Source organism: Pantherophis guttatus, chromosome 3 (genome assembly GCF_059756535.1).
Source record: "Pantherophis guttatus breed Tessera chromosome 3, ASM5975653v1, whole genome shotgun sequence".
NCBI lineage: Eukaryota > Metazoa > Chordata > Lepidosauria > Squamata > Colubridae > Pantherophis > Pantherophis guttatus.
The window spans coordinates 120261440-120284875 of record NC_142065.1 but is presented as its reverse complement, the minus strand read 5'-3'; the positions used below and the strand labels follow the sequence as shown (position 1 = coordinate 120284875).

At 39.3% G+C, this 23436-nt stretch overlaps 1 protein-coding gene across 1 annotated transcript; it reads right to left on the bottom strand.

The window, feature by feature from the left end:
- Positions 1 to 894: 894 nt before the first annotated feature.
- HBEGF (heparin binding EGF like growth factor) lies at positions 895 to 21836 on the bottom strand. Its single transcript, XM_034411668.2, has 6 exons — positions 19346 to 21836; positions 18104 to 18283; positions 13240 to 13405; positions 7479 to 7634; positions 3577 to 3668; positions 895 to 2542 (listed from the first exon to the last, which is right to left on the bottom strand). Exons 1-5 carry the CDS (start codon positions 19371 to 19373, stop codon positions 3596 to 3598), a joined length of 603 nt encoding a protein of 200 aa, XP_034267559.1. The 5' UTR covers positions 19374 to 21836; the 3' UTR covers positions 895 to 2542; positions 3577 to 3595.
- Positions 21837 to 23436: the final 1600 nt, after the last annotated feature.

Genomic DNA, 23436 nt, shown 5'->3' with positions numbered 1-23436 from the left:
AAGAATATTCAACAGGATAATGATCCTGCCAACGAAAGGATTTGAACACCCTACAAGACAAAAAGGGGGCACATCTGGGCTTCTACACTCTGGAACTGATATAGATGGAGAAAGAATATCGAGCCATGTTAGTAATAGACTTTAGTCAAGGCAACGGTCAGCCCTGAAGCCATTTTGGGGGCATCTTCAGGGCTGCCACAGGAACGCCGGGTGGAGCTGTGGGAATGTAAGGGGGGAAGTAGAGTTACCTGGCGGATGTGTAGCCAAAATAGCATTCTTTCCTGTGGGAGCCAAGGACATTGTACCAGGTGTTGGAAGGGCATGGACCAGAGCCAGCCAGAGTTGGGACTGCGACCTGATTGGACCATGTGATGGACATGTGATCTGGGGGCAAGAACTTTGGGTTTTGATTTGGGTGGGGAAAACCCTGGGTCCTTCAGAGCCATGCCAATATGATATCCCAAATAAAATTATGCTTTGAGGAAATTCTAGGCCTCAGAGTTTTGATTGCTTTGTGATTTTTACTTGGAACCATGACAGCAACACTACAAAGGTTGCTCATTTGCTGAACAGGATGAGTAGGATGATAACTATGCAGAGATTTGTGATATCCTAAAGAGATCACGCTATCAAATATTAACTACATAAAAATATGGGAGAATCTCTTCATTATTATGTAATTCAAATGAGTTTAGATGATTAACCCCTATTGGTTGAGAAGATTTGATGGACTTCAGGAAAACAAAAGCTAAATTAGGTACACTGTACTACGTAGGAATGGAAAACAAAAGCCACCTCCTGGAATATTCCTCTTTCCTTTTCACCCTTCTGCCACCTTACCTGCTGTCTGTCAGCTGCTACTATAAGTTATCTGGAAAAGAATACACATAAATGTAAGGTTTCCTTTTTAATGTGGCATTATACAAAATGTATTATACAAAAATGTTTCACTCTGCTATGTAAACATTCAGTTCAATGCTTTAGCATAAAGCTTAAGCATACATCATAAAAGAAGCAAAACTATACTACATGCTAACTCATAAAGAGTTTACAATGGTTTACATATCACAGCAGGTGGTTTCATGCTAATCTAATTTAATTATAGTTTAGCATGTAAGATACCCCTTATTTAGATTACATGAGATAAAAGGCAAATCTCTTGCTAATTTAATAATGTTGTATCTAAATTGAATACATCCATGCAAAAAAATCCCACCCCAAAGTATAACTTTCAGCAATATACAAAAATAAGTATGTCTGAAAGAAGCTTAAAGTAAAACATTTCCCCTAGCTTCTGCATTATTCTTACTCATTTGATTTTTACTTGGGGTCAGAAATGAATCGGCAAAATTCAGCTTTAGCTCCTTAGTAGTAAATCCACCATGGGCAATGTATATTTGTTATCATTTGCAAAAGAATATAGGTGTGCTTAACACATTTATAGTTTTTGGTTCATTCTGGAAATGGTCAACTTCCATCCCTCTCATTTGGAACTTGAAGCACCTGCTCCAAGCTCACTACAGAGATGTTTTGAACACTTCCAGAATGTCTAGCCTCCTTCCTTCCTTCCTTCCTCCCTCCCTCCCTCCCTCCCTCCCTCCATATGCTGTCACAATCACAGGACTCTTGGTGGCTAACAAGAACATACAACAGCATATAAAAACATAAGAATAAATCAAAGAAAGCAAAACATCTGCTTTGAGGTTCAAATGCTTTGCATTCTGACCTAAAATGTCTTTAGAAAAAGCACTATGCAGAATTCAGCATTGTCAAACCATCAGTAATACAACTGCAATAGAGACAGGATTAGATAACATTTTTAAAACTGCTCTAGAGGAAATATTCTGAGGTTTTCAGAATGCCAGATTTACTAAAGAATCAAAGATTTGCCATAAGAATTTTAGTCCAGACTGCATATATTTTGGCAATTGTTAGATATTATAAGATTGCATCAGTAAAAACAGTTGCTTTTCACTTTTAATCTCTAAATCAGGATTCAAGTGCCAGCAAGCATAAGAAAGGTTATTTATTAGAGTGGTACACTGCGCAATACTCCTGTCTTTCCTGTTGATTTCAGGACTACAGGATTAAGTCTTAAATAAATAACATGTACATTGTATCTAAAATAAATATATAACTTAAAATGAAGCATCTTGTTAAATATTTTTTGGATTAAATAAAGTTCAAGAAGTAGATCTCTTCAGGAGAGTGTTTCACAGTTTTTCAGAGGACTATTCAGCAACAGTTTTGTAAAGAATCCAGTTGCCTGGTTCATGCCAAAGTCATTTTCCACTGGTAAGAAGACAAATTTCAAATCTTCTCGGGTTGTAGCTCCACATTGTGAACAGGTCCTCTGCGAATAAATGTGGTTCTGTCTCTCAGAGAATTCTTTCAATTTAGAGATATGATTTGCTTCTTTAACAAAGCATTATTTCCTTGAAAACAAAGTTGTTCTCATTCATACAAGTTCCTCTTTAAGCGTGTCCTAGAAAGAGTATTATCCATTCAATTGTGAATGTAGAACTTGTTTCACTGCTTAAACCTGAATTTGTAATAAAAGGATGCCTCAAGTTAAAACAAATCATTTACACATCATTTATAATACTAATTTTTAATGATTCTACACTGTAATATTGACAGCCATCTCCAAACAGAATTACGATAAACTAGAGCTATTTCAGGGTTAATGCAGACTAATTAGCTGGAGGCTTATATTGATGTATTCTCAATATAGAATTCAGCAGAACTAATGACATTCAACCTGCTAACTCCTACAGCAGATCCAGTTATACCCTCTTAAAGGACTTAATCTGATCAGGGAAATCCCATCAGAGGATTATGTGTATCTTCAAAATCCAAGATCATCTTAAAGGAAATGGCCTCCAAGGAAAAACAGAATATTTATTTTTGATACTCTAAAATGTGATCTACAGTAGCTGAAGAAATGCAATGGAAATGGGAAATAGCAGCTGCCAAAGAATGGCAAAGAGGGGTAAAATACTGTATATGTAAAAAAAATGTGCCTGAGCTGCAGAAATTTTCAGGAAAAAAAGTAATAAGTGCCTGGATTGCCATAGCAAAGTAGTTGACTGGTGTCAAGCCCTGTGAGGCAGACAAACTCAGAAATCAAGACTACTGAGATTTCTGGAAAGACCTATATTGTTGGTAGAATAAAGCACAGAAACTAGAAAGCCTGCTAAAGCAGCTCTCCAGATAAACTTGGACATGGCATAATTAAGACAGATTTACTCTTACACTTTTCCCTCCCTTGGGCTGAGGTGTCTCTTTTGTAACAGTTCTATTTCCTCTCCCATGCCTCACAACTACCGTAGTTCATCACAACTAGGTAGATCCCAGTGAGACAAAATGCAACAGCAGGAACAATCAGTAACATTTACTCTGGATTCTCAAAGTTGTTTCTAAAGAAATTCTTATGATTAACCCAGTATGATAAGCATTTCCTTTTTATGTTTATCTGCCACATAAGAGGAAAGAACCAACCCATTAAATAGTCTCTCCTCATACCAACAAACAGAAGGCCAAGTTTACCCAGATATTATATGCTAAAAGGGTTACCTTGCAGTTCTTGGACAGTTCATTGATTGACAGTGATGCCCAATTTAACCTTCTCTTCATTCTCTACATCATATACTCCTTTTTTGTGACATCTAGAAAATCGGAAAAAGAGGAGCCAAGATTAAAATTCTAAATTTACACAGATATTCAAAGAGGCCCTATCGTTGTTCCATTACTAATCTTGAAGATATGGGAAATCTCAGCCTGCATTTTTGGTAGAACCACCACAAAATATTGAATTCTTTGCACTAAAACTGGACTTTAGTCCTTTACTAGCTGGTTCATGTGAGGTGTCCTGACTGCCACTCAATAATGAAAAAAGTAATTTAATATAATTTCTAAAGTCATGTGGTCAAAGCAGAAGAACAAAAACAGGATTCAAATTCTCTGCATGTTTATCAACTATTTGTCATAAAGATATAATCTGCCTTTCTCAGAGGTTGTATTGAAATCAAATTAAGGCGAAACAGAATTTTTAAAAATCAGTTAAACTCTGGTATACTCTGTAGAAAGGCTTAGGCAAATATATCAGTTTAAGTTTCCATTCAGAAAAGATCCTTAAGGTTGATAGGAAGCTGAAGCAGGCAAGAGCTATAAACATTTGTGCATATTTAATAGAACTTATTGGATCTGTCAATCTTTTCTGAAGCTCAAATTCCATAAGGTAAAGGTTTTCTCTGCCAGTTATGCCCAACACTAAGGGGCAGTGCTTATCTCCAATTTACAGCCAAAGAGCCAGCATTGTCCAAAGACACTTCCGTAGTCATGTGGCCAGCATGATTATATGCCAAAGGAACACAAGAATACTGTTACCTTCCCACCAAAGCAGTATCTATTTATCTACATGCATTTACTCTTTACTGCTAGTTGGCAGGAGTGGGGCAAGTAATTGAATCTCCCTCCATCATGTTGTATTTGGTCTCAAACTGCCAACCTTCTGATCACAAGCCCAGCGTCTTAACTGCTCAGCCACCACGCTCCTTCAGATTCCATAGAAATCCTAAAGTTAATTTGCTTTGGAGACACTCAGAAAATGGTCACAAAGCACATGCTGTATTTCTATCATCAAAGTGCTATAGGCTTGGATAAGAGGCTATAGATCAGCGGTTCTCAACCTGGGGGTCACGACCCCTTTGGGGGTCGAATGGCCATTTCACAGGGGTTGCCAAAGCCCTCTCTCGCCCCCCCCACACCTTCACTCACCCTCACCCTCTGCCTCTGTTGGATTGCCCGGTCGCCGTTCGCTTACCCCGCCCACTCCCAATCTATTGCTGCCTCCGGAGTCCCAGCTGATGGCTAGAGGGAAAAAAAACTTTAAATTCTTGCTGCGGGGCTTCAAAGAGCTAGCTGCAAAGAGGTAAATTCCTGGAGCAGATTTTTTTTTCCCCCTAGCTATGCTGAAAAAGCGAAATTGAAAGTAAGCAGGCTGCAACGTGACAAAATGAGGCAGAGAGATTTCTTTTTCTTTTTCCTCACCAAAAAAGGTAGGTGCAAAACTGCAAACAATGGGAAATTTAGGGCAAAAGAGGAGAGTTCAAGATTTTAAAACACAAAAGAAAAAAAGCTCTATTTAACTAGGGAATTGTAATAATTGAGATACTATTAATTGTATATTGTGTTGAAAGCAGAAATGGTTAAGTTGTGGTTTGGAGGAATATATGGGGGAAATTATTTGGTTTATTATTATTGGTAAATATAATTAATTGATTTGTAAGAAATTGGATTGCATGGAAATAATTGGAATATTCATGTTCATATTGATTAATATACAAAAAAGATAGTTATATAACTAATTGATTTATATTAAAATGTTAAATTTGTATTAAAACAACTGTATTACATAATTAACCAATGTGAGGATGGATATAAAAATAGATGACAATGGGAAGGGGTATAATATAAAATAGAAGGGAAAAATTGAATTTGATTAAGATTAGAGATGAGGATGAAGGGTAATATTGTTTTTTTAAAAAAATAGATGAGGAATAAATATGGTAAAAAGGAAATATAGAAATTGTAAATTTAATTGAAATGACTAAATACTGTGTTGGAAGAAATATCCTTCTGGGTTCTGCTCCAAGTGGGGAAAAAGACACTGGAAACATGGAGACTGCTTGGAAAGATGGTTTAATGGTGGACAGGATCACATGGCTTGATGGGGCCCATTGTGTTAGTTTCTGTTGCTATTGTGTTGCAAATGTCCTTTGACAAAGGATTGACTTTCTGCCTCTGGCCCATTAACAAAGGGTGGGGGGCAGGAAGTTGGGAGCTGCTTTGTCTGTAAAATATGCTTCTCCATTTCTCATCCAGGTAGGGAAATATAATATTCTGCCTTTTTAATATTTCCCAAAATATTTCATTCTTCTAGGAAAGGGGTGGGTGGTAACCTCCTACAACTGTTTAAATTTGTGAACCGGCCAAATACTCTGTTCAAAGAAAATACGTTGTATGTTTGTATGTGTGTTTCTAATTATTGCTAATTATTGCTATTTGTTCTCTTTTATTCTTTAAAGTTTAACAATTCATTCTTTATCTTAATATCTTAATATTTGTTTGGGGTTGGCTTTCTTCCCTTTCATCTTTTTTATTGTACAGCAATCTTTCTCCTCAAACCTACCACCTCTGTCTTTTCTTTCTTTTTTACTTTCTCTTCCCCCCTCTTCTTCTTCTCCCTACTTCCTCTTTCTTCCTCTTTCTCCTCCTCTCTTCCTCCCTCTCTTACCTTCACTCCTACTCTAATTTCCCTTCCCTTCCTTCATCCCTCTCTATTGCTGTATCCTTTTATGCATATGGACTACTCAGAGGGCTGAAAAAGTTATTTTTGACTGGTCCTCGCACTTTTGACCAGACCTCGAATTTACGACTGTCCTCACATTTTACGTTTTTTGCCCTATCTTATACCATGTTGAAGAGAAGCAGTTGTGAAATGAGTGACATGTTGTTAAGAATGCTGCACAGGCATAAATGTGAGGATGGTCATAAGTGTGAGGACCAGTCAAAAGTGCGAGGACCTGTCAGAAATGACTTTTTTCAGCCCTCTGAGTAGTCCCTATACATATAGCCATGGCCACCTGGTTACATGACCAGCTAGCCACGCCCACCCAGTCACATGACCTCCAAGCCACACCCACAAAATAAGCCACGCCCACAGAACCAGTAGTAAAAAAATTTAGAACCCACCCTTGAGGAACTGTATTAAAGGGTCGCGGCATTAGGAAGGTTGAGAACCACTGCTATAGATAAAACATAAACCTCTCAGAGAGCCTTAGAAAAACAGAGATTATGCATACATTCTTCCTTCATGAGACCAGATTTCCAAATCATCATAAGTTGAAGGCAGTTCTATGACTCTAATGTAAATGAAGCGGGCTCTGATAGATGACCACTGGATAACTTTCTATTCACTCTATTCTAAAAAGCAATGCATCCGGTTGGAAAAAGTACAAACTCAGCCAAAATCCTTTTGATACTTTTAGGAGGCCTCTAAATTGTCAGAAGAAAGGAACATTCTAATGACATACATCTTAAAGGTTGGTTAGGTCAAGGGTATCCACATGAGCTGTAAGTCATTTATCAACAGAAGATAATTTGAATCTATGCTCCAGTAATGTACAGAAGAATTATGATTGTTTGGCAAGAATAATATGAAACTTTAGTAATTAGGAAATGTCAATTAAATATAACAAATGTATATGACCATATAAACTTCTGAGTTAACAGAATCCTTTGTTTGAAAATGTATAAAACTGGGGTCTCAGGATCATAAAGTTGTTCAAAGCATCATGTAAAAACTGGCTCTGAGCCTATTGCGCAATAAACTGTCTCTGACTAACCTAAGAATGTTATTTGGTCTCACCATTCCACAACAACTCCACACGTCTCAATCCTATTAAACTACTTGCCTCAGCATCAATAATACTGCAATGATGATAAGACACAGGGATGACAGAATCACTGCTGTAACTGCCAGGATAGTTGTACGATCGTAACCATCAAAGCGGTTTTCCACTGGAAGGCTAAGAGCATGGCACCTCTCCCCATGGTAGTCTTCCTGGCATCTAGGAATTAAGAATTTTAAAAATCAATACATGAAGCTTATTCCATAGGGCTGTAAAAACATGTGTTATTGATACATTTTGCTACTTTCATTTAAGTTCAATGAAAGAAAAGCTTTGTTCCCAATGTATAATCCAGTCTCTTCTCCACATTTTTCTTGTTGAGATTTTCAGTTCTGACTGTAATGCACACCCTATGCAGATTGTTTTATATATTGACGCCCTAAGCATACATATTAATTCATTCAAGAGTGAAAAAATATTTACAGTCAACAAATTAATTCTACAAAAGTTTTTTTTCCAGAAGATTTCTGAAAATCTAATTAGGTTTTAACCAGGCCTAGCTGTAGAGGATACTCTTATAAACAGAAGTAATTTGTTATTATTGTCATTTAGAATTGTTATTGTTTTCTTTATTTTATGTGTGTCATTTATAATTCTGTAGAACTGTTATTGTACAAGGAATTTATAAAACTACAGTACAAATGCCAACTTGCAGCTCCACCAGAGGGACAGGAAGTATCAAAACCTTTATAAGGCAGAGGTAGACAATGTGATGCCCATGAACATTAATGTGCCCCAGACACCTCATCGCTTCCCAATCTTTTTCAAATATTATTTTAATATCAAAATATCACGCAGGCATGTAACAAAATAAAGTATTTGCCTCTAGTATCTTGTTAATTGGCAGATAGGATCTGAAGAAGCTAATTCACCTTCCAGCCAATGCCTTTTTCCCTCTGCGGTTAGTCACTCATGATTTTCTCAGAAGCCTGTTTCTCTGGGAATTGGCCACCTCATGAGTTCAACTCTACCTGTTGCATATCCCCCCTGCTGTAAGACCTAAACATTTATTCTCCAATGATCAAAGAATAGGCTTAGCAAGGTTCATAGGTTCATAGGTTGCTGATTCATACTTTCTCACTGATTATTTCTCACTTTATTACTTTCCATAGTAAGAAAAGTTAAAATATTTCTTTCAAACAGAAATATGCTTCCTAAAAAGAATGTATTTGCATGACATGCTAAACCATATTGAGAGTAGACTTAGTTTCAAAGTCACAAATAATATGTCTGTAAATACTTTAATATTTTAAATTCTATTTTTATGGAAATGTTCATGCATACATAAGCAGACACACACGTCAAATTCACATTTGCAACTAGAATGTGAGTTTGCATTTACATACTGTAACATAATAGCAGTAGTAGGGTGATTCATAATGCTGCTTGGTGAGTTTTATAGCATTGTTTGTCCTAATGAAAGGTGTACATTTACATAGAGAGCTGTTGCAGAAGTTTTTCTTCTGTTTTAATTTCATTGTGTGTATTCTTACGTCCCTTTCAAGGTAGGCAAGGTCAGGAAACTGGCGCTATTAAGAGTCTTGGATAATGGTTAGGATATTGTAACAGAATCCTGAAAGCTGTCAAAGCTTTCCCTACTTCAACTTACTGTATACCTGACACAGTCAAAGTGAGGGTAGTTTTAAGATTCTTTCTCATGCTTTCTATTGTTCCAGGACTTGGAAATGAGATATGAGAATATCAAAAGTGGTTTTTATTTTGAAAAGTGACTGGATTGATTTTTGAGGAAAAACAAGATGTTTCGCTTCCTATCCTGGAAACCTCATCAACTGTATTGGATGGTGTTCGAGATGGAAGGACAATTATTGACAATTGAGATTGGGGGGGGGAATAGGTGCTGACAGGATGGTGTGGGGAAATGGAAAGATTGTATGTTCTTTGCAGTCAACTGGTCTTACTCTCTGACAATCATTGTGGTTACTTGGGGTTTTAACTGAGTCAGATGTGTAGAATCTTCTTGGAACAGTCAATAGGATTGTGTTGTAAACTGGGGATAAATTGAGAGTGTCTTATCCCTCCTCCTCTGTTGAGAGAGGGCTGCTCAATTTTAACATAAATGGCCCCCTTTACCCCTCTTTCAAACCAATTGTCCTCTCTATCCAAATGTGGACTTTGCTGGCTTCAAAAGAGTGGCCCCTATTTTCCAAATGCAGATGGACTGATGACTCTTGTCCGGATGGGTTAGATTTCTTATGTTGTGCCATGCACTTGTGAAGTGCTCGCTTTGGTTCAGATGTACAGATCTGCACACGTCTCACTGCATTGCATTGCATATAATACATTGCTCTCTTTGTGTCTAGCTGTTTTATCCTTGGGGTGGACAATGTATTCTTGGCCTTAAAATGTACAGGTATGTGATGTTGATTGAAAATCCTCCAGGGCTTTTAAGATATTCCAGCTACATATGGAATGACAATTTGCTTTGGTTGTTACTCTCTTCCTTGTGTGTAGTAGAGCTCATGCTGGGTCTTTTTTTAGGTTTGATGAAGGCCAATTAGGATATCCACAAGTTCCAAGTTCTCCTTGGTGTGTTTTTCAAAGTAAAAACCATTTTTGATACAACTATGACCAGGATAATTGAGACTCCTCATAGACACAGCTCTGATGAGAGTTAAACAATGCTTTATTTCATCTTCTGGTTCTAGGTATAGAGGTGCAGTGGCAAAACAGACACAATTGTTCCCATTACAACATTTTAACAGCTCCTGGGATAGCTAAAGAGGAATTAGCAGTGGTTCTCAATTTATGGCCATTTATTTAGCAACCCTTCGAAGTTATGATGGCACTGAAAAAAAGTGATTCATGACTAGTCCTCACACTTACGACCAGTATAGTCACAATTGAGGAGTTTGGCAACTGGTATTTATTCATAATGCTTGGAGAGTCCTAGATTCATGTGATACCATTTGCAACCTTCCCAGTTGGCTTCCAACAAGCAAAGTCAATGGGGGAAGCAGGATTTACTTAATGACTGTATGATTCACTTAACATCCATTGCAAAAACCACATTAATAACTACCTTATTTAGCGACTGAAGCTCTATCCCAATTGTGGTCTATCTATATTTATAGTAAAATGTGGCTGAGCAAAGGATTTGCCTGGCCACTATTCATGTGATTTGTGCAGTGACACCCAATAGGAATTCACTACTTTTGTCAGAGTGATGAAAGCTGCATCACAGTATCATACCAGAATTTCAATCCCTCCTATGTGTGTACATGATGCATATGTGGCTTAGAATTGCAGCTTTCTCTGACATTCAAGTCAAGCACTATATAGCTCCAGACATCACTTGTCCATGTTTGTTGCACCAAACCATCTATCTTCATGTCATCTGGCAACCTAAATCAACTGTCATTATAGAATGGCAGAATAATAGAATTGGAAGGTACTTTGGAGGTCTTCTAATCCAACTCTCTGCTCAAGTAGGAGACCCTATACCATTCTGGACAAATGACTATCCAATCTCTTCTTAAAACCCTCCAATAATGGAGCACCCATAACTTCTGAAGGCAAGTCATTTCACTGATTAATGTTTTCACTGACAGAAAATTTCTCCTTAATTCAAGTTTGGATCTCTCTTTGATAAGCTCTTATCCTGTCCTCAAGTGCCTTGGAGAATAGGTTCCCCCTCTTCTCTGTGACAGCTGCTCAAATATTGAAAGACTACTTTCATGTCACCCCCAGTCTTTCTTTTCATTAAGTTAGACATTCCCAGTTCCTGCAACTATTCATTGTATGGTTTACGCCCCTAATCATCTTTGTTGCTCTTCTCTGCATTCTTTCTTGAGTCTCAACATCTTTTTTGTATCGTCATGACCAAAACTAGACACAATACTCCAAGTGTGATCTTACAATTGCAATATAAAGTAGTACTGACACTTTGTGTGATCTTGATACTGTCCCTCTATTGATGCAGCTTAGGACAGCATTGGCTTTTTTAGTAGCTGCAACACATTCCTGGCTCATACTTAAGAGATTGTCCACTAGAATTCCTAGATCCCTCTCACAATTACTCCTGTTGAGCCAGTTGCCACCTATTCTATACTTGGGTTGGCTATTTCCCCCAGCTTGATGGTGTCTTCAAATCTGATGACTCTCTTTCTAACCCTTCATCTAAATCATTTATGAAGAAGTTGAAGAGTATTGGGCCTAAGACAGAATCCTGTAGTATCCCATTGCATGCTTCCCTCCATGTAGATGTAGTTCCATTGAGGACTACATGATGGAACCCTGACATTTGGTTGGATAGCCAATTGTGAATCCATCTGATGGTGGTATTGTCTATCCCACATTGTTCTATCTTAACAAGAAATAGGCTGTGGTCTACTTTGCCAAATGCCTTACTGCAGTCCAAGTAAAGTATATCCACAGCATTTCCCTGATCCACTAATTTAGTCACCTTATCAAAGAAAGCAATAAGGTTTGTCTGATATGATCTGTTTTTAACAAACCATGCTGGCTTCTAGTGATTGTTTTCTTCATTTCTAGGTGCTTACAAATCCACTGCTTCATTATTTTTTCTAGAATTTTCCCAGGTATTGATGTCAGGCTGATTGGTCTGTAGTTTCCTGGATCATTTTTCCCCTTTTTTTGAAGATGGAACATCAGCTCTTTTCCAGGCCTCTCTTGGTTTCCCGGTGCTTCAGGATCTTTGAAAGATATGTGTCAGTGGTTCCAAAATCATATCTGCCAGCTCCTTCAGAACCCTGGGATGTAATCCATCTGGTGTTAGTGATTTAAACTTATCTAGAGTGGATAGGTGTTATGTTACCATTTTCTTGCTGTATTAGTTATGTGTCACTCTTTCCATATTTTATACTTGTCATTTTTGTTTTTCAGTTTATTAGAGAATTCCTTATGCAACCATGCTGGTTTCGTCTGGGGGTCTCTTATTGTTCTTCCTCAGTGGCAATATTGTGCTAGACTGGGATTTTATGATCTCATTTTTCAGAGTTTCCCAAGCTTCTTGGTTGTTTTCCCCTTTAAGATTTTCATCCATGGAATCTCTCCTAAACTCTCTCTAAGTTTAAGATACTAGTTTGACTTTGTTCTATTGCTTGAGTCATCTATCATCTTGGGGTGAGGGAAGGAGGGATAGGGAATATATTTTTCAAATAAATCCAAACCATTTCAGTAATATGTAATCAAAAGAGCATCAGGTTCAGATCCTCTAACTTACAAGGCACCAAAACAGTGCTAATGAAACCCAGATACAGAGACCTGTATTAATATTCTGACCAGTTTCATGCGTACCAATTTTTCCATTCTGAGTAAAAATGTTTCTGGTACTTCTGGTTCCTAATTTCTAAAATGGCTAAGATTGTCCTTCTGAAAGCAAAATTTCTGGACATATTGACAGTTTTTAAAAATCTAGAATCTACATGGCCCACATGATATTTTGGGACCTAATATACAATGAATAGGAAATATAGATCTCTTCTATGGAAGAAAAAAAAAGAATATGACTTTGCAAAGAATACCAAGAAAAACTTCCTGTGCTTTTTCTCAGTAAAACTTTAAGTACTAGATGATACTATAAATTACAGTATGTAAAGGAATATCCTGCTATTCTTAATCTTTTTTTTTTTTTTTAAAAAAGAGTTTCAGTATACAACTTTCCTCTCTTACTATCGGTATGAACTTCTAATTCATTTAACTGGAAAATAAATCTGCAATATAGCTATTGTTTTCCCTGTATGCAATTAACTATTACAGGATATAAATAGTATCAATAACTTACATACAAGATGGAGATTTAAGTTTCTTAATATATTTGCATTTTCCATGAATACAATAATCCTTGTATTTTCCCAAGCAGGGATCTCTTTTCTTTCCCTTTCCTTTTCTCCTTTTCTTCCCTCCGTTATTTGGAGTCACAGGTTCTTGCGGCTTGGACATGAAAGCAACTGGAAAAAGAAGGAAAACACTAATTTTACATTATGTGTTAGAACATTGAAGCATATCCCAGGTATTATAGCTCAAATTAGATTAGGAATATTAGCGCTTGCATTTTTTTCTAGAAAATTAAGTTATGTACCTCTCTCCCTAAAAATGGAGTTTCATCTAAATATTCATGGTAAGATGAATAAGCTATAATCTTGTGTTCTCCCCAAACACATTTTGCAAAATGTCCAAGATCCATGTTGTCATTTGGATACAACCAATATTGCCTGAATGACAGCTGAAGAATTCAAGTAGAAGAATCTGAGACTCACATAAGCACAATGATTCCTATTATCTCTAATCACAGTGCAACCTCAAGAGCTTTCTGGCATTATTGCAATTTTCAGTTATACATTTAGGATTCATACACACATTCAAAACATTCAGAAAAGGCATACAGAATTACATATGCCAAGGTTTGCTTTGTTCATGCTGATCACCACAATGCAAAGAAGCAAGAGATTGTACTGCTCTTTGCCTTTAACTTTTCTGGTTTTTTTCCTAATGCTGTTCACAGTCTTCCTAAAGCAGGTCTACCCCAGTTAACCAATGGCTGACTTATGGCATGCTAAATTTACAGTGGAGTCATACATAAAGTTAAGTTGCTTTTCCCATGCAACATGTTATCAAAAAAAGGACAACATGCATCAAGAAAATGGCAGGACAAGATCTAAAGGAAAATAATTAGTAGGAAAAAAAAGATTAAGAGCCCTGTTTATAATGTTCCTTCTGCAACAACAAAAGTGTATCATTGTGTAAAATTACAATTAAAGTGTGTTGATTTTCATTGTGTAATGGTTCCATGAAACCAAGCTTGAGGCAGAATAGGCATAACACATTCAGCAACATAACTGGCAAAGTAAATAGCTAAGTCATTTACTACAACAAAAAGAAATCATTCTTATTGAGCAAACTTGCAATTGCTCATAACTCCCAATAGGTAATAAAGGTAGGAGGCATGATAAAGAGCAGAGGTGGCACAGTGGTTAGAGTGCAGTACTGCAGCTACTTCAGCAGATCAGCAGATCAAATCTCACCGGCTCAAGGTTGACTTAGTCTTCCATCCTTCCAAGGTGGGTAAAATGAGGACCCAGATTGTTGGGGGCAATATGCTATTTAGTATACTGTCTTTGGTGTAAGCCGCCCAGAGTCCTCGGAGAGTGGGCGGCATAGAAATATGAATAATAAAATAAAATAAATAATAATGATTACCTAATTACCTAATCTCAAAAACACTAAGCAGAGTGGGACCTGGTTTGTGTTTGGATGAGAGACAACCGGGAAGCCCTCAGAAGAGGGAGTTGAAAAAACATGGAAGAAAGCAATAGCAAAGCATTTCTATGGGGTTATCAAGAGTAGATGAGCTTCACTTGAGGAAGTTTTTATTTATTTTTTTAAAACAAGTTTTATTGATTTTTCCTTTCACATACATATTTTATGAGCAGAGTATTTACCGAATCATATCTTATACAACTTGTCACATCCAAATACAATTTACGTATTTCAATTTCTGCCAAAATATTCTTTTTCCCTACTTTTTTATCTTGTCTTAATACCTTATTATACCTTAATACCTTATTATAAAAACAGTATCACCATCCACCCTTCAAATCCTAATTTCTTAATATTATTTCAAGTAATTATCTTATCTTATCCATTGTTAATCATACATATTCTCTTTTAACTTTCATATTAGTTCATTCTTCATCCTAATAAGTTTGAGTATACTCAGGGTTGCCCTTCTACCATTCCATGTCACTTATTTTACAACAATCCTTCTTCTCCTCTCCTCTCTTTTCCTTCCCTCCCTTCTTATATCCTTTTCTACTCTCTTCTTTCCTCCTCTCCTTTCCCTTCTCTCCTTCCCCTTCCTTTCCCCCACTCCTCCTTTCTTACTTGAGGAAGTTTTTAGAGTATAGATCACGCATGTCAAACTCGTTTGTATCATGTGACATATCGTGATTTTTTTGCTTTTGCAGAGCTGGGGTAGACATGGCCTGCACGTTATGCATCCGGCCCTTGGGTCGCCAATTTGACAGGACTGGCTAGATCACTGCTTATCATTCTGACCAGTGGTGAAATCTGAACTGGTTTGCCACCGGTTTGCTGGTTACGCATGCGTGGTGTGCGCCAAGCGCAGGTGCATGTGCAGTGCGCACCAAATGCATGCTGCACACATATTCGCAGTACGCGCCAAACATGATCTGTGCATATGCATAGTGCACACCAAATGCACGCTACATGCATGCATGCACAGTGCACACCAAATGCATGCTGCGTATGCGCATGTGCAGTTTACACCAAATGTGTGCTGCGCACGGAAAAAGGAGACTTGGGAAGGTAAGTAGAACAGTGAGGGGAGGAAACAGCTGTGCCGTGTGAATTAGATTCACTAGTAAGCAGGATTTCCTGCTTTCTAGCAAATATAAATCACACGGCACAGCTGATGGTTGGAAATACCGGTTCGAAGGAACCAGTAGCTTTTTTTTACTAACAGTTCACCCGAACTGGTAGTTTTTATCACTACCAGTTCACCCGAACTGATGCGAACCGGTAGCATTTCACCACTGATTCTGACCCCAGCTATAGATCATTACCTAGTTCAACTAGGAAAGGGTAGGGAAAAGTGGAAGTATTGAACTATTCTATTATCCACTATATATCTATTAGATCTCCAGAAATGTAAATGAAATATATAGCACAGTTCTCAAAAATCAGAAGGAAAGCAGGAGCACTTTGAGTGATTTTTAAAATCTCTGTATGTACACACACACACACCAGGAGTTGAGGACTCTTAATGACTAAAACAAACAGGTCAGCTGAGTAGACAGTCTTAACTATATGGAAAGACTGGATCCAAAGATATGCTGAATAGTCAACCTAGTTAAGAAGAGCAGCTCAGTGTTCTTCCCACACATTTGCTATGACTATTTCATGGGCATCACTATTTGGCAGAAAGCATGCTAGGGTCTCAAGACATAAATAGGCAAAGGGGATGAAATGGAAACCCAAGCTAGACGCCCCCAGATGGTACAATTTCGCCCTAGTGACTAAACTCAGTAAGGTAAGAAGAGCCACACTGTGTGGGACAGGAACTGTGAGTCATTTGTGGATCCTCTCATCAATTGACAGCATTTACAGACTGGAAAATTAATATTTCTGTCTGGACAGACCCACACATAAAGTAATTAACATGTGGGGATAAGCAATAGGTTCTATATGGCCAGGACCATTATTCACCAGCTAATCCTTTCTCAAATTTCCCAGTGACTTTAATTCTATACAGTAGTGAAAATGCCAACTAGGCTTACTTATTTTATTATATTTAAGAATACTGTTGCCATGGAATTTCAATGCTAGAAAATGTTTCCCTTAGATGAAGGAAATTTTGTCAATAGGATGAGGAGGGGGAAGAGGGAGGGAAATACTGATGTCACCAAGTTTGTAGATCCTTAGAGGAAAATTAGTGAAGGAGAAAAAATAAGCCCAAAACATATTACATCTCTATAAAAGTGAGAGCACCAACTAGCAGTAGATTATATATTGTTCTGCTATTAAAAATGCAGAACAACATATATGCTACAAGTGGCAGGATTTGTGGAAAATAAGTGGCAATATTTCACTAGAGCATATAAAGCTGTGGGTGGGAGAAGTAGCAGGTCTAATAACAGATAATTGAAATGTGTGACTGACTCAAATTAGGGCCTCTAGGGTAACAGTTCGGAACATATAAATGAGAAATGGGTATACTGTGTATATACGTAAATGACAATAAACTTTATATATTATGAAATGACTACATTATCAATCCATTCTGACATCAAGCAAATTTCCATGGAAAATTTCATTGCAGTTCCCATGCTTGTTCTTAGGAATCATTCCTGTTGCTAGATTTACAAACATTTAAAGCAGTTCAACAAACATGTCTCATGGCTATCACTGAAATACAGATGCTTTAATTTCTATTATTCTATTATAAAAGTGCAACATATGGACTTGTTATATAGTCCATCCCGAAATATATTTACTTATGTTTACAATTCAAACACTCCCTAGAATTTCCTTGGCTTTTTTCCAGTTCTTTAAACAGAGATAGGATCAAAGACATCATCCACAAAAAATAACACAGTAACATATTTCACTTATTTATTGAATTTATATAGCCTTAAAATGTATTTATAAATTTCAGGTTGCCTCTGCTGAAATCCTGTCTGCCCTTCCCTTTTCATCTATTTAAAACTGAATGAGGTTATTAGGAGCCAATGTTGTCCTTTATAGTAAAATCGTATTCCATAAATTGGAATGATGTCCCAAGGCTTTGAAGATATTCACCAACCAGCATCAGCAATCCCAATTTCTGTCATTCAAAAACCACAAGGGTTCAAAAGTAGGTATGATTATATATACTGATATAAGTAAGCAAAATCAGTAACTGCCAGCCTATGTAAGTAAAATCAGTGATCTCTAGAAATAATAGATATGCTCCTTCTTCAGAGAGCATGCAAGGTTAACAGTCTTTACCAATAATTGGTCGCAGTGATCTTCCATGTACATACATACATACATACATACATACATATATATATATATATATATATATGCTGCTTACAGCTACAGCCATTTGTACAGTAATAAGGAAATAGTACCATTCTGAGCCATACCTTGAGGAAGATCGCTTAAGGTATCTTCTTTGGATAACAAAACATTTTTCTGTCTTATATGTTCCAAAGCTTTTGGGGATGGGCGGAGATGGAGATTTGTCAAGTCATCTCTGTTTTCTCTCCTGGGAGTTTCATTCTGGAGTATGCCAGTCCCCTCCCCATTCACCAGGATGGCACAAACTACAAGTAGAATTAAGGACATTTCAGTACTCTCCGGAAAAAGAAAAAAAAATTAGACATTCTAATATTACCAAATGTTGGAGTCAAAATCTAAAATGATTTAAACAAAGCTGAAATTCATCATGTAATTCTCTCACAGAGCAGCACAAATCAACTTAACATTGCAGGAGGGGCAAAGATATTTATAGAACCATAGTGCAACACAAAAACAAAGGTATGAACAAAACAAGATATAAATGAAGGCCAGATTCACTTACATGTGAATGGCACACAAATGCACTAAGTATAGTAGGTGTTCTCATATTTTCAAAACCACATGCCCAGCAAATACACATAGACAAACATACTCTGCTCCTAGTCCAATTTTGTAACACAAGGACAGCATAGACTGGGATGCTTCCATTCCTCTGGGCAACAATTTGCCTAGTAGACTCAAAGACATAGCAACTAGTGGAAAAACATTCTGATCTGAAAATACTTCCAAGCACCTTTTTAAAATTAGGATAAATTTAACCAACAGAGAATCAACGCTGTTATAAAATTCGTGTAATTTAAAAATTACATTTACATTTACTCTCAATTGTTACATTTACTCTCAAATGTTACATTTACCCTCAAAGGTTCCAGGGAATTCGATAAGGGTAAGGGGACTCAAAACGCATCCCTTTACTATATAAATAATACACCCATCCCAGCGATTCAATGCTATCATATAGCCCCATATTAGCTATCAAAACAAGCTAAATATGGCAGTGGTGGAAAGAAACTCTGACCCGGCAGGCAGCTTCTCAGAAAACAGCCAAGCAACTGTGTGAATGGACTACCAATCATGTTTTATTTTATTTTCGGTGCCATTACCAGGCAGAAATAAGTCTCGTATTCGCTTAGGCGAGAGCATGTATTGCGACCAACGCAACTTTGTAACTTAGAGCTCCCAGCTATTTCGTCCACGCAGCGACCCTTTCACCCTCCTTCCAGGACAAGGCGCGTTCTCGAACATTCACGACCAGGATTTGTGTTTGGGTCCATTCGGGCGCAAAGTCATCCCGTCCCCCTGCTTACCTGCCGCCAGAACAACGCTCGAGATCATCACCGTTCCTGACAAGGCTTGCCAACGCCGCTCGCTTCGCTCCTATCGGGCCCGACGGGGGGCTGTAAAGGCGGGCCTTTTCCTGGACTCGCTTCTTAAGGCGGAGTACGCCAAGTAGCCGGGGCGGGCTTGTCCGGATATTGCGGCGACTGTTCCCGGGACCAAGACAAAGCAGACTCAGCCCCGTGCAGCGCCGACCGCCTAACTGCCAGGCTGATTCGAAGTACAGTCACCCAGCGCCACTAGGAGAGCAGCTCCCAGCTGGAGGGGCCGGGCCAGCCCAGGCAGGGCTCGACAGTGGACGCCACGCCCACTCCCTGGGCGCGAGCGCGGGCCCTCCTGCGGTGCGGTCGCCGGGAAGGAGTTCCTCGCCCTGCCCTCGGGCGCGGCTGCTTCCTCGCCCGGTTCCATTTCGTCTGGGAAAATGGCGCTTCCCCGACTTTTGGGAGGGCCAGAGTCTATCCTTCGCTCTTTAGTCGGTGATCCTCTGAATAGTAGGTGCTACAGGTGGAACTGTCCGCGCCCGCTCGGGTTCTGAGACATTAGCAGTTTCAAGAAACCACACAGTTCAGTTCCCTCGCGGATGTGTGTATCCCTTTTCCCGATTGCTAATACACGTTTAGGTTTTGGTAATTTAAAAATACACTATGCTCTTCAACGACGTCATCTACCAAACCTGGAACGGTCATGGCCTACCTTATCGGGATATTTTCAGCAAAGTGAAATCAGAAAATGTTGGTTACAGACTCTCTAGTCCGGAGTGGTATTTTGTACTGACTTTTAAACTGCTAAGCCAGGATAAAATGACTCAAAGTAATAACCCTTTTACTACAACCTTATAAGGCAGGTCCTGTATCACAGATAGGGTAGCAAGCTTCTGCTGCCACCTCTGCCCCTTTTGGTAATAGTGGGGTTGTGGGGCTGAGCGGACTGGGATTTGATGGACTCATGGGAAGAGTCAGAATTGGATTATTTCTGTGTAACAGAAAAGTGTAGGAGCTTGAAAACACAAGGTAATTTCTTTTACTTAAGATACCTTCTTTTTACTTAAGATACAACCCACTTGTCGCTGGCTGGGGTCATCACACATTTTTCTTCTTCACAGCATGATTTTAGAAAGCCAAGGATATAGATTAACGTTCCTCTGTTCAGTTCATCTTGGATACTTAAGTGTCTTGGCATTACATTACAGGTTTTATAACCACATGCCCAGCAAACTCACACAAACAAACACTCTGCTTCTACTCCAGCTTTGGTAACACAAGTACAGCATAGGCTGGGATGGTTCTATTCCTCTGAGCAGCTATTTGCTTACTCGATTCAGGGACTTAGCAAACCAGGTTTACATGATTCTTGTCCAGCATAGCTCCTTAATGCTGAGGCAGCTAATAATGAGGCAGTCTAATTGGATTTCTCTAGGAAGAAATTCAACACCTCTTTCAAAGAAATGGTTTCTATTCTTCATAAGTAGGTCACAGTGATGTCCTTTTAAAGTAAGTTGTTCTTGAATTAAATGATGCTAATAATTATTATTATGGACCAGACATTCCTTACTTAAGTGGGAGATCATGGTGGGAGGTCATGGTATGTGGATATTCCTTCTTGAAAAGTTATTCTCAGAAAGCATTGCTGGAAGCCTCAATTTCAGTTTCTAATGACTTCTGGCCTGAAAGGTGACTGAGGACTTCTTTGCTGTCTCCATGATACTATGGATGACTTCATCTGGAATTTTGGACTGTTAGCTCATCAGTCTGTGAATGACACACTACCTCTCCAAGCCTAAAACAGCAGGGGAAGTGATTAACTGAGGCAGTCTAGGAATGGTTGGGGGACATACTGACAGGTTGGAGATGTCAAGGATGTTGACCATCTAAAAATTAATTCAATTACTGTTTGATTGGATAAGGTACCACTTTTCAAAAAGAGTAAAGGCTGGCATGTCATGTGTGTATGGTCTGAATTAATTTTTTTTCTTTGCATGCTTAAGTGGTAATAGTTGGAAAGGGCAACTTTTACTAACATTTAATCAATTGCCAACTCTGAGTCATTCAGAAAAAATGTGGTCACTCTGATCAGCCTTGTTTCTGTGCTGACATGGTTTTGTTTCCTTAGCATTCTTCTAATTCCTTTCAACTTTATTGAAAACATTTATTTTGACAGCAACAAGTTTAATTAAAGCACTGGAGAACTTTTACAATCACACATCTTTGTGGCATTTAGGCTGCTTCTAATAATGGTCTTGTCCAGCTCTGGGCTTTCAGTTTCCTTTCCTCATGAACTAACATGACAATGTTTACTTTTTATCCATGGTGAAGTACAATATTTATTAAACCAATTAGATTGTTACACAATTTCTTATTTCCAAGAATTCTTTATCAGATCTGGTGACAAAAACCCAGGAGTTGAGTAGCTCCTTTCCCCACTAACCAATTTTATTAAAAGGCTTTCATGATGTGAACCTCACTTCATCAGCATATTCTAAAATGTTGGAATGTTTCTGAAAAAGAATCTTAGTCAACTGGACAAGTTTTGCTTATCCTATCTGGTGGCGATGGAGGTGGCGAAGCGATCATACTTCTCCGCCCTCATCCCCCTCTCCGCCCTCATTGCGTCCGCAGATAATCGCCCGGTCGCCCTGTTCAGGGTGTCCCGCTCCCTCCTAAATCAGAGGGCGGGGGACGATCCTTTGCAGGGACGCGCCGAGGAGTTTAGTCAGCATCTGCTGGATAAGATCGCTCGGATTCGGGATGGCCTGGACTCTGACTGGGCAGGGGCTGATGGTGAGGAGGCAGCTGGTCTTGTGATTTGGGAAGAGTTTGATCCTGTCACCCCTGAGGAAGTGGACAGGATCATGGGAAGCTTGAGTGCCACCATGTTTGTACTGGACCCGTGTCCCTACTGGCTTGCTTATGCGGCCTGTGAGGTGACACGGGATTGGATCCAGGCAGTAATAATGGCATCCTTGGATGAGGGGATCTTCCCTGCCACCCTGAAAGAGGCGGTGGTGAGACCCCTCCTCAAGAAACCTGCCTTGGATCCAACCAAATTGGATAACTTTCGTCCGGTCTCCAACCTTCGCTTTGTAGCGAAGGTTGTTGAGAGCGTGGTGGCACGGCAGCTCCCATTGGCCCTGGAGGATACAGACTACCTGGATCCATACCAATCGGGTTTCAGGCCAGGGTACAGCACGGAGACGGCATTGGTCACACTGGTGGATGTTCTTTGGAGGGCTCGGGATGGGGGATATTCCTCTTGGATCTTTCAGCGGCGTTTGATACCATCGACCATGGTATCTTGCTGCGACGGCTCGAGGGGTTGGGAGTGGGAGGCACCGTTCTACGGTGGTTCTCTTCCTATCTCTCGGGCCGTACACAAGCTGTGTTGGCAGGGGGGCAGAGGTCGGCTATGAGGCCCCTCACTTGTGGGGTGCCCCAGGGGTCGGTCCTCTTGCCTTTCCTGTTCAACATCTATATGAAGCCGCTTGGGAAGATCATCCATGGTTTTGGGGTGCGGTATCATCAGTACGCTGATGATACCCAGCTTTTTATATCCACCCCAAACCAGCCCAGTGATGCCCTCGATGTGATGTCCCGCTGCCTGGAAGTGGTACAGACCTGGATGGGGAGGAAAAGGCTTTGACTCAACCCTGCCAAGACCGAGTGGCTGTGGGTACTGGCATCTTGTTCCGATCGAGATGTTCCATCGTTGACCATCGGGGGTGAGGTGTTACCCCCTGTGGATAGGGCCCGCAACTTGGGTGTCCTCCTGGATTCACGATTGTCTCTGGAAGACCATGTGACGACCGTGACCAGGGGGGCATTTGCCCAGGTTTGCCTTGTGCAACAATTGCGCCCTTACTTGGACCAAGATGCCCTACGCACCATTACTCACGGACTGGTCACCTCCCATCTTGACTACTGCAACACTCTCTACCTAGGGCTGCCCTTGAAAACCACTCAAAGGCTTCAGCTGGTGCAGAATGACACTCCCATGTTACACCCCTCCTGCGTGGCTTGCATTGGTTACTGGTTGCCCTTCGGGTGAGGTTCAAGGTGCTGGTTAT

Coding starts and splice junctions, on each gene's coding strand:
- HBEGF (XM_034411668.2), bottom strand. CDS start 19,373: ATGATCTCGAGCGTTGTTCTGGCGGCAG. Junction 13,406..18,103: donor CTTAAGCGATCTTCCTCAAG/GTATGGCTCAGA, acceptor TTCTTTTTCCAG/TTGCTTTCATGTCCAAGCCG. Junction 3,669..7,478: donor GCAGTATTATTGATGCTGAG/GCAAGTAGTTTA, acceptor CCGATTTTCTAG/ATGTCACAAAAAAGGAGTAT.